This window comes from Typopeltis vanoorti, chromosome 17, assembly GCF_054136105.1.
Source record: "Typopeltis vanoorti isolate ZY-2024b chromosome 17, IOZ_Tvanoo_1.0, whole genome shotgun sequence".
In the NCBI taxonomy this organism is placed as follows: Eukaryota; Metazoa; Arthropoda; class Arachnida; order Uropygi; family Thelyphonidae; genus Typopeltis; species Typopeltis vanoorti.
Window position 1 is genome coordinate 6,436,056 of NC_143565.1, and position 12,606 is coordinate 6,448,661.

Consider the following 12,606-nt stretch of genomic DNA (forward strand, 5'->3'; position numbering starts at 1 on the left):
ATATCTAGAAATTGTAAAGAAGGCAATAGACAATGAGCTTGGAATCAATGTCAATGGTTTAAATATAAATAATATCAAATATGCAGATGATCTCGTCCTTATTGCAAGAACCCCAAATGAACCACAAAGGTTGATAAACAAGCTAAATGAAACCTGTAAAACATATGACATGACAATGAATATGCAATAGTGATGAAAATAGGGAGGAACAAAACTACCATCTCAGCCACCCTAAATGGAGAACAAATAGAACAAGTAGACAACTTCATATATCTTGGATCAAAACTAACAGAAACAATCAAACACAGAATAGCGATAGGATGGACCACCATGGAAAAATTACAGAAAATCTGGAAAATAAACAAGATATCTAAGCAAGCCAAAATCAAATTATATGAATCAATAATTATACCAACAGTTATCTATGGAGCAGAAGTGTGGACAATTAAGAAAAGAGAGGAGAAAAAACTGCTGGCATTTGAAATGAAATGCTTAAGAAAAATAAATAGAACAAGTTGGATAGAAAAGAAAACAAATAGCAGTCAGACAAGAATTATTGTATAAAAAGACAATAACAGAAAAAATTAGAAAACAACTAAGTGTGGTTTGGCCACACTGTATGCATGGATGCAGACAGACTACCTAACCTCCTAATCAATACTTTTCCAACTGATAAAGAAGTTCAAGAATTACCCAGAAGACCAAGAATTACCTGGCTGAAATTAATAAAGAACATTTTGGGATGCAAAACTTAAAAGGAACTTTTTCAAACAGCAAGGAATAGAGAAGACTGGAAGATCCTGCTCAAGGGAAGACTCAACCTGTCTTAGATGGAAGAGAAGAAGCAGAAGCAAAGCTGGTATGGTGGGAAGTGAAATGAATAAATTAATACGGAATAGAACAGAAATTAGCCAAACCACCAAGCTAGCAATATACAAGCCAGTGTTCAAATGAGTTTTAAGTTTGAATCTGAGAGTTAGGTTAGAAATAACATACTTGATCATTTAGATGGCATCAATGGCAGAAATCGCCGTGGCACAATTAGAAGAATAGCAGAACATTGCGCCCTTCAATTAGAAAAGATCTGGGTTCGATTCTTGTCATGATGAGGGGAATCCTTATATTGGCTTTTTCAGTTGAAGATGAGTTAGTCGATCTAAAAATTTTTTTCCAGGAGAAAAAAAATCAGGGTTTTTTTCTTTAAATGCAAAAAAGGCCAAATTTATGAAAATTGAATATACAACAGAATACAAATATTTAGGCACCTACTTTACTGCAGATGGAAAGCAAGATAAAGAAATAAAAATAAGAAAAGTCATAGCTAAAGATATCTTCTGGAAAAATAAAGATCTGCTCAGAAGTTCTGTGGGTATTGAGACAAAGAAAAGAATGAGAAGAACATTAGTGTGGCCAGTTTTCACAAATGGAAGTGAGACCTGGATATTCAAGAAGAGAATAAGACAACAGATAATGGCTTTTGAAATGTGGTGCTATATGAGAGCTCTGAAAATCTCATGGACAGATTAGATGACAAATTCAGATGTCCTATAGAGAATGAGAACACAGAGATCTTTATTACAGGAAATGGTCCAGAGAAAGATGAGATTGGCAGGACATGTACTGAGAGGTTCAGCAGGACAGAGGATGCTAACAGTTTTAAAAGGAAGAATTATGGGAAAAAGATCAAGAGGTAAAAAAAGAAGGACATGGTATGAAGATATAAGATCATGGACAGGATCACATGGTTAAGCAGAAACAAAAAAGAAATCCCCCCCCCATAAAAATAGCTCAGCCTGCACTTATGTTAATTTGCTGATGCATGGCATCCACATCTTTCTTTTCAAACCCCTCCCAGATCTATAACAACACCAACAATATATTTTGCTGTTGCCTCTATTTCACACCACATAGCCTCAAATGAACTGTCACCCTCAATCCTGAAATCTCTCATAACTTCTACTTTCTCTGGTTCCAGTTCTTCAACTATCATCAATAACGCCCTCCTCCTCCTATTCTATCCTCGTTGAAAAAACAATACCATTTAGATTTTAGCCCTATATCATCTTCTGTCAACCAAGTCTCATTCATGGTGATAACGTTTGGCCAAGGAGCTGTTTAATGCAAAAAGTCTTCCCCTTTATTTCTTATGCTTCTGATATTAGTGCACATGAATACATTTTAATATTACAATATTTCAAGGTTAGCAAAAGTGAAGTATAGGCAGCAGTTAGCTAATGAAGCCAAAAAGAATCCAAAGGAAGTTCTTTCGATATGTAGCCAGAAAAAAAAAAAGATTATAGAAGGATGACACTGAATGGAGAAAATGGTATAAAGACAGTTGTTGCAGAAGATATAGTGGAGATACTTAATGAGCAGTTCATAAAGGTCTGTCATTCTTGTGAATGTGACTTCATGGAGAGATTGACAGCAGTTGATGATGAGGAGGAGAGACTGACTTACGTGATCAAGATGGTGTATGGGGAGTTGAGAAAAAGTGATGTTAATAAGGCTGTAGGACTTGATAATATATCACCAGGTATTCTGATGGAACGTGCCAGGGAGTTGACATCTGCCTTGACATTTTTTTTTTATTTGAGTCTTGCACTGGATCAAGTTCCTAAGGAGTGGAAGAAGGGCAAGATTGTGCAGCTTCATTAGGGAGGTGATAGAACTCAAGCATCAAATTACAGGCCTATTTATGTGTCAAGAACTGTGGTTAAGTTGTTGGAGAAGCTTGTGAGAACTAGGATCCAGAATTGGGTTGACAACAATGGTTTTATCTTTGATGGACAGCATGGATTTGCTAAAGGTCATGTTTTAGTAATCTACTTACTTATTACAATAAGGTGACGGCTTCCTTGGACAGAGGAGAGGGATACACAGTAATATTTAGATTTTGCAAAGGCTTTTGATAGATTACCGCATGATAAGTTGATAGTCAAACTAGAGTGGATGGGGTTGGATATTAGATTAGTGCAATGGATCAGAGACTGGCTATCTGATAGGCATTAGTAGGTTGTGTATGGGGGAAGCAATATCCTAGGAAAGGAAAGTCACTAGTGGTGTACCTCAAGGGTCTGTTTTATGGCCATTACTGTTTAACTTGTATGTTAATGATATCAGCAAAGATTTGGATGGAGATATTCAGTTGTTTGCAGATTATGCAAAGTTGGGACGAACTATGAAGAGTAGAGAAAATGTTGTGGCCTTACAAGAAGACTTGAATAAATTGAGTGATTGGATATGGGAATGGGGATGCAAATTCAATGTTGCTAAATGTAAGATTTTAAAATTTAGGAAACAAAGATGGGATGTAGAATTTATGCTTGGTGAGAATACATTGTTGGAGGTGGAGGAAATAACAGATCTTGGGGTGATAGTAGATAAGGATCTGAAATTTAGGGGACACACTGCCAAAATTGTAAGGACAACACAAAGAATTCTGGGAATGATACAGAGGACACCGACTTGTAGAAGTAGGAAGATTCTTGTTCCATTGTATAAGGCTTTGATTAGGCTACACATGGACTATTGTGCCCAGATTTGGTCACCTGGTTTTTAAAAGGACAAAGAGATGTTGGTAGTTTCTGACCTCTGGAATGTCGAATATGAGGAAAGATTGAGAAGATGCAATTTACAGTCTAGTGTGGGGGTCGCCAAACTTCTTTGACCGTCGACCCCCTTCAAGAGATTCTTTACTTTTTTTTTTATCACCCCCCCCCTCTATTTTACTATTACATAATTATAATAGGACAAGCAAAAAAGACGCTTATGTGAGTTTTTAGATTGCTTATTTTATAGTTACAGTGTTTATTGTATGTATGATATAGTATATATTATTATATTGGTTTAACGTCAAAGGGATACGTTTTTGTTTTTGACATCCTTCTTAACAGTACATATTTGATAGGAGGGATAAATAATATATAAAATATAAAATTTAATTTAGATAACAAAATAACAATAATACAATCTTCCTTATATATATGTAAATAAGACTTTTATTAACTTAGTATACAATTTACTAACGTTGCCAACGTGAAGGGTGTGCTTCGTGACTCTTGACAAGATTAGCAATGTTGGGTTCAAAATTAGTAAGTTTCAGCCTTAAATCACCACGGAATTCTATATCTAGCTTATTTCTTTGTTTTGTTAAAATGGAATTAACACAGCTTCAACCATGTACGAGCTTGGAAATGCAAGCAAAAAAGGGGAGTACCACTTCAGAAAGTTTTGGATATTTTTCTGCAATATTTATATTTGTCCAAAAGTAACTTACAGTCCTATTTTTAAAAAGCATCTTAGCTTCAAGATCAACTGACAATTCAATAAGTTCATCTTGCAAGTTACATTCGATATTTTTAATATCTGCAGAAAATGGAGTGATAACCCAATCTGGAATGTGCATGTTTTCAAATTTTGAAAACTTGAAAAATATAAAACATCATTGTACGGGTAATATTTAATTCAGTTAACTTGGATTACCTCCATCCTGAATGACAACGCAATTAAGAGTGAATCGTGGGAACATTTTCATTACCTTGCTCCATCTTACAGGTCCTATTCATGTCACTGTTCCCACGATTCACTCTTTATTGCGTTGTCATTCAGGATAGAGGTAATCCAAGTTAACTGAATTAAATATTACCCGTACAATGATGTTTTATATTTTTCAATCGACCCCCAATCTACTCCTGAGCCCGAATCGACCCCTAACAATGTTATATCGGCCCCTAGGGATCAATATCGACCACTGGTCTAGTGGATAGGGAGAAGAGGGGAGATATGATAGAGACCTACAAGTTAGTAAGGGGTTGTTATAGGATCAATGTTGGAGAAGTTCTACAGAAAACAGTGGGAGATCAGGGGAGAACCAGAGGTCATCCCTGGAAACTGTATAAAGAAGGTGTGAGCAGGGGAGTGAGAAGCAGGTTTTTTGCATGCAGAGTTGTAAATGATTGGAATGCCTTGCCTGAGTGTGGTGTCCATAGAGAATTTGAGTGTGTTTAAGGCGCAGTATGATGAGCTGTGTGTATGATAAAAGGACCTTCTAGATGAGTCTGACTCCATGGGTCTTCGGGTAATAATAATAATTAGTTACTACTATTATGTGACACCTCCTAAGTTCCATCCGAAGAGGCCAACACTCCATTACAGAACTCCTATTTCTGCTACTTAATCCTCCCACTACCCAATGTTACTATTACTATCAGCATACAATGCCATCTACCCACCACAAATAATATTTTTGTCTGTAAATTGCATATCTCCTTAGCCCACAATTACCCTTGCATAATGCAAGTACTAACCCATTTGGCATTGCTTGATAATTTCTGTACTCATACTTGCTTGTCCTAGGTGTGGATTGAAGAATGCATATGCGCACACACTTGACTGTATGCTTCCCTAACACTATAGTTTCTCTGATTTTGCACTTCTAATCTCTCAATGAACAACACTTTTTCCATCTAACTATAAAACCATTCAAATGCCACCCATCAGACACATACATCAGTGCTTCCATTCATCTAATTTACTCCAAACGTCTACAAACTGAATACCACTAATTTCAATTCTGAACAAATTAATAAGCATAGAGATTGTTAGGTAGACTGTGAGATTGTTTTTTTATAAGATGGAGTGCTTTGGAAAATTCACTGCCTGGGTGATTTGTTTATTCATTTCTTTTGTAATTTTGCTTAGTATATAATAATAATCAGGCTTAAACCAAGTGGATTTTGTTTCTAGCATGGACAAATGTTTACAACCAGCTATTATAGATGTATAAAAATTTTGGCTTCATAATAACTACAATAAATCATTTTTAAGAACCAACAAAATTCAAATGAGTGAAACATATTGAGATATCTCACAGGAAATGAGAGGCATATGCAGAATCAGGTAAAATCCAAGAGTAATATCTAAAAAAAATACCGTAATTCATTTAGTCTCACAATTTTAATAGATCACTTGCTATTTCTTACCTTCAAAAGGTCTAATGGATGAGTACAAGATGCTGCACCTGCACTAGCCAAACCACCAAAATACCATCTTGATAGCCGTACCTCTTTTTTTTCCATTACAAACAACTTATTCTCTTCTAGTAGAACAACAAAAACATTTCATTAAAATTTTTAGAAGCAAAGTATAACTAAATCTACTATTCAAATGGTTAAAACTTTTTTTTTTGTTGTACAAATTCATTTACATTATTCTAATGTATTTTTAGGTGCTGAATCCAAATCTGCAATCCAAAAATTCAATCATGTAAGAATTCTGGTTAAATTTTTGATGGTTCTGGAATGTTTTATTCTGAATTAGTTTAAAATGTTAATATATATTAACATTTTAAATTATTGTCAATTAACTGCTTTTTTGTAGCAGTTGTTTCAAAATGAATGGAGGCATAGTTTAAAACATGCTTGAAGATGTCTGAATGTCTCAAACAGGAATATAGTAAAACAAACCCAGTCCTTTAGACTTCCCACTTGTGATCAGATGTCTTTGAATCTCTAATTTTTGTTCATTTATTATTAACCACATTTAAAAGTTAAACCCATAAAAACAACTTTAACTTCAGGAACAATATACATACATACATATATATACATATATATATATATATATATATATATATATTCAATCTCTATACATTCAAGCAACTCATTCAACCTATTCTACTCATTCACCACTCTTCAAGCAAAAAATCTAGTTATTACATTCCTGTTCAAAATTTTCAAGGATGGTTCCTAGTTTTCTTATTACCAGACCTGTTCTGAAAAATTCTGTATTAATCCTGTAAACATCCTTCGGTAATTTATATGTCTGAATCATATCACCCCTTTTCCGCCTGTCAATCAATTTCTGAAACCTACAAAATCTTCAACTTATCCTCATAAGGTGAAGTCCATAGACCTGCCACCATCTTACTCACATCTGGATCCTCTCCGCTTCATCCCCAACCTACTCATCTCTGTCAGAGAGTTCCCTTGGCAACCAACTAATCCAATGAGCTGTACTTGAGTACAGCTGGTAATCTTTTCACATCCAAATGAAAATTGAAATCATCTTGCAAAATTTCAATATTGTCTTTACTGACTATTGCTTTACCCATTTTTGAATCATCAGCAAACTGAATAGTTCATCTCAGATCATATACTATATTGGTAATGTAGAAAATAATAGTAGAGCCCAAGAAAAGAGCCCTGCAGCATACCACTAGTCACAGATCTTCTACTGCACTACTCCTGAATAAACTACTGCCTGGTATCTCTCCATCAACAACCCTCTTATCCACTTCACCAACTTTATATCCGTCCTCATGTGTTGCAACTTGAGCCTCCATAGCTCAGTCGGTATAGACAAATCCCTTTGGTCGGAAAGACCTTTGTCAATTCCCGTCAGTGACGTGAGGAACTTTTATCTGGTCTCTTCTGATGAAAGGTGAGTGAGTTAGTCTAATACGTAGGGGATTTTTTGACCTGGAAATTCAGGTTCCCCCCCCCCCAGGAAAGGCAAACCGGTGTAGTGAACACACGTATCTACAGAACAGATAGGATACACTGGGAGGCATAGGGCTAACCACCCTCAAGTTATAGTTGCGAAGTCCAAGTATACTTAGAAAGGTTGTGAGCACTTAAGTGCCTGTTAGGACCACTGACAGGATAGGATGTGCTGCAACTTACCGATTAGAATTCCATGCAGTGTTCTATTAAACGCCTTTTCAAAGTCCATTGGTATCACTGTAAACCGATTACTTTTATCCAACTTGGGATATATTATCCCAATCCTGTGTACTCACTCCTGGATTTTTTCTTAACCAAGTTCTCCAATACTTTGGCCACAACCTGATCAGTCAGTAATTTCTTACCTCAGTCTTGGGGCCTCTTTTATGCAATGAAACTATTTTCCATTTTTTCCACCCCCTTGGAACTAAACTGGAGCTGAGACTTAAATTAAACAATGTGATCAAAGGACTGCCAATTCCCTAGCACTTTAAAACTCAAGCTGGCATGCAATCTAATCTCATAGCTGTATTCACTTCCTATTCTAGACTTAAAAAGGAGTCAGGAATTCATTGAGAGAGACCATACTATTTGCACCAGCTGTCATTCCTGTTATTGAATTCATTCACACTACTAGTACATACAACATCCAATGGCAATCAATTCCAATCGCACACCACACTATGAGAGAAAAATTTAGCCCTCATCCCATTCTTGACAGCATTCATTCTCAACTTCCAAGGATGCTGTTCCTTTCCCCACCCTCCATAAAATGAAAAATTTCCATCTACTGAAATTAAGTATAACCTTTTCAGAAGTTTGTAAGTCTGCAATCATATCATCCCTCTTCCTCCTATTTGCTAGTGTCTGCAGTCTACAAATTCTCAATCTGTTTTCATAATTAGTATTCCTCAGTCCGGATATCATTTTTGACATTCTCCTTTGCACTCTCTCTCAAATGTATCAGAATCATTACAGAAACTAGGAGACCAGACTTGCGCATAATAGTCCAAGTGAGATTTTATCAAGGTCTCATAAAGAGGTAAAATGGCTTTCTTATCTTTACATGTCAAGGTTCGATTAAACACTGAAATTATTTTCTGAATTGTATTTACAATCTTTGTATGACTCTCTAATTTTAACTTCTTGTCTATTAAAATGGGGTGCTTAAGGGTCAAAGCTGTATAACTGAGAGGAGACCTCCACATAGCCTTTAAAGGAATGCGGAGAACCGACCAGGGCTTCTGACCTAATGTCCAATCCTCACCTTCTCGTGGTGCACCCTGTTGGGTATCTACTTTGATACTGAACGAACGAGGATGGGCTAGCAATTTGGGATTTAGCCGACCAAATTGTATTCTTATTGGTTAATCCAAAATAAAAAATGATGGTACAACATGACAAAATTTCATGCCGGCTGGGGCGTCGCCCGGTTAAACAAGGCCCCCGTTGTTTTTGCCAGGGAACCAGGGCGAACAGCGAAAAGTCAGCTACTGGAACAAATCTGAAAACAAACCCCAACTCAACATCACCAGAGTTAAAGATCGGTACTATCAACGTAAGAAGCCTGAATGGCAAAGAAATGGAGCTAGCTGAGGAATTAGATAAGTACCAGATCGACATAATAGGGGTGACTGAAACAAAAAAGACCAAAACTGGTGAGATCTTTCTGAGCAATACATACAAAATGTTATATTCAGGCAATAACAATCAAGGAAAAGAAGGAGTAGCCATAGTATTCAACACAAAATACGAGGCTAATCTTCTTGAATGGCAGTCAGTCTCAAGTAGAGTAATGTGGGCAAATATGAGAATGGGGAACTGGACAATGAGACTTATTTGTGCCTATGGTCCCACAGAAGGTTCTACTAAGGTAGAAGTGGAGGAATTTTTTGAGGCTTTAGAAAAAGCAACTGACACAATGAAAAAGGAAATGTTGGTCCTTGTTGGGGATCTAAATAGTAGAGTAGGAAATGATTGTGAGACATACAAAAATATTTTGGGAAAATTTGGAGAAAAGAGCAAAGCTAATAATAATGGCAAATATCTGTTGGATTTCTGCTCAGGACATGGACTGGTTATTACTAACACCATGTTCCAACATAAAAATGTGCACAAATTCACATGGAGAGAAGAGGCTAGGAATAAGAAAAGTCTCATTGACTATGTTATTGTTGATAGTGATGTTTTCTCCCTGGTGCAGGACACCAGAGTGTACAGAAGATTTGAAATTGGAAGTGATCACTATTTAGTCTTGAGCAGGATAAAATTGAATTTCATATTGAAAAGAATAACATGTAAGAAAGTTTTAAAGCGAATAAAAGTTGAGCAGCTCTCAGATGTGAACTGTAGACTAAAATACAGAAATATTATTGAAAAGAAAATGAAAGAGTTTGAGAACAGGAATCAAACCTTGGAGATTCAGTGGCAAACTCTGAAGGAAACATTGATTGATTCTGCCAGAGAGGCATGTGGTGAGGTTGTGTGCAAGGATAAAAAAAAATCAGAACTCCCTGGTGGACACAGGAAGTTAAAGAGGCAGTGAAGGAAAAGAAGAAAGCATATCAAAAGTTCCTGGCAAATAAGTCAGCTTTTACTCTTACAGAATACAGAGACAAATGTAAGAAAGCTAAACAGTGTGTAAAACTAGCTAAACAAAAGTCATGGGAGGACTTTGGCAAGAATATAGAAAATAAATATCAAGAAGGTGGCAAAATATTCTGGAGGTTGTTGAAGAAGCTTAGGAATGGAGGAAAGAGTGCTGTAAAAGGAATTAGAGATGATAAAGGTGAAATGAAAACAGGAGAAAAAGATATCCTTGAAGTATGGAGTAATTACTTTGAAAAACTGCTAAATGAAACAAGCAGTGATGACAGCACAGTGATAAAAAACACTGACCAGGCATGCAGTCAGGAATACATATCCATACTTGAAGTAGAAAAAGCCATCAAAGGCTTGAAATGTGGAAAGGCAGCAGGAGTAGATGATATTCGACCAGAAATGCTGAAGTATGGTGGTATAAGAGTCTTACAGTGGCTGCACTGCATAGTTCAGAAAGCCTGGACAGAGGGACGAATTCCCGATGATTGGAGTAGAGCTCTCATAGTACCCATATATAAAAAGGGAAATAAAACTGAATGTGAGAATTACAGAGGTATTTCCCTACTGAGTGTTCCTGGCAAGATCTATGCAAGTATACTTGAGAAACGGTTGAGAAGAATTGTGGAAGAAAAGCTTGGTGAAGAACAAGCTGGATTCAGGCCAAATAGAGGCTGTCAGGATCAGATCTTCACTTTACGACAAATAGTCGAGAAAGCATGGGAATATAACAAAGATCTGTATTTAAGTTTTGTCGATTTGGAAAAGGCATATGACAAGGTGCCAAGAGAGAAGCTATTCAATATGCTGCAGTTATATGGTGTCAATGGGGAATTATATCAAGCAATACTTAGTCTTTATTTGAGTTGTGAGTCAGCAGTTAGAATTGAAGGAAGTACAGGAAGATGGTTTAATGTTAAATCTGGTGTGAGACAAGGATGTACATTATCCCCTCTGTTATTCATTATCTATATGGATCACATTTTGAAGGAATGTGGTATTAAACCTGATATCAAAATTGGAGATGTTAATGTCAGCTCTTTGCTTTATGCGGATGATGTTATACTTCTAAATAAATCCGCTACAAGTCTGCAAGATTCTCTGACTAAATTGAATAGCTGTTGTAATAGATATGGTATGAAGGTCAGCAATAAAAAGACAAAGACAATGAAAATAGGCAGAATCATTGAAAATGTCAACTGTGTTGTGAATGGAGAACCTGTGGAACAAGTAAAACATTTTAGCTACTTAGGCACAATTTTTACTGAAGATGGTAAACTAAATATAGAAATAGACAACAGAATCCGCAAAGCTGGTATGGTGGGAAGTCAATTGAATAAATTCATATGGAATAAGAAAGAAATTAGTCGGAACACTAAATTAGCTGTATACATGACTGTGTTCAAACCAATTTTAACTTATGGATCTGAGAGCTGGGTCAGAAGTAAAACACTTGACCAAAGACTAGAGACCGCAGATATGAGAGTCCTGAGAAAGATTAGAGGCGTGAACAGATGGCATCAATGGCAATATCATATTAAAAATGAGGATATTAGGAAAGAACTTGACATTGTCAGCATCCAGGAATGCATTAGCAGAGCTAATCTCAGATGGTATGGTCACTTAAATAGAATGGGAGAGGAAAGATTAGCAAAACAAGTGTTCTCTGCCAGGTTGGCAGGAAAACGACCCAGAGGAAGACCAAGATATAGGTGGATTGATACGGTACAATGTGCCTTAGACGATAGAAATATAAGATCTGATAATGTTGGAGTCTTGACAAGTAACAGACTGATTTGGAGGAAAATTGTAGATAGGAAGTTAGTAATGATGTAATTTTTTCATGTAGTACTGTCATATCCTGTACACCCCTTGAAGGTACATGGCAGGAATTTGATGATGATGATGATGTCTATTAAAATATAGCTGCCTGTGTAGCTCAGTGAAAGTGGCGCTTGCATCTTTTGATCAGTTTCTTCTAGCATCATCCTGCCAATATAATATGACATTGGTTATCTAACCACACCAAAAGGTATGTGACCTTACATTTATTAACACTGAAATTACAGCCTTTTCACATTCCCATAATTCCAGCCTATTCAAATCATTCAGCAAGTACTGCATATCAGCAAATAACTATGTTGCATGTCAAATCCTTTCCAATGTCATTAATGTATAAATTGAATAACGATGGGTGGCAAGGAATGATCCTCAAGGTACATCACTGGTTACTTTGAATCTTGTAGATTCACCCTGCCCCCATATATGACTTTTTTGGCACCATCCTCTTATCCATGCCAATAGTTTATAATCCAATCCCATATTCTCTAATTTATGCAAGTCTTCCGTGCTGCATTCTGTCAAGAGCCTTGGCGAAATCCAAAAGTATCAATGTGCATCCATTCTCCTTGTCTAACTCAGTGGTAATATTATTATAGAACGTGAGCAAGTTACTAAAACGTGACTTTCCCTTAGTAAACCCATGCAAAGAAGAAATTCTGTT

At 36.4% G+C, this 12,606-nt stretch overlaps 1 protein-coding gene across 4 annotated transcripts in view; it reads right to left on the reverse strand.

The window, feature by feature from the left end:
* The window catches only part of Dic1 (Dicarboxylate carrier 1), a 205,884-nt gene that overhangs the window by 160,298 nt on the left and 32,980 nt on the right, over positions 1-12,606 (reverse strand). For 3 of the 4 annotated variants that reach the window (XM_090407718.1, XM_090407720.1, XM_090407717.1), the window contains one exon: positions 5,985-6,100. In XM_090407718.1, coding sequence (XP_090263844.1) covers positions 5,985-6,080 — 96 coding nt within the window. In that variant the 5' untranslated portion in view covers positions 6,081-6,100. The remainder of the gene's footprint in view (positions 1-5,984; positions 6,101-12,606) is intronic. The other variant, XM_090407719.1, reaches the window with a different exon arrangement.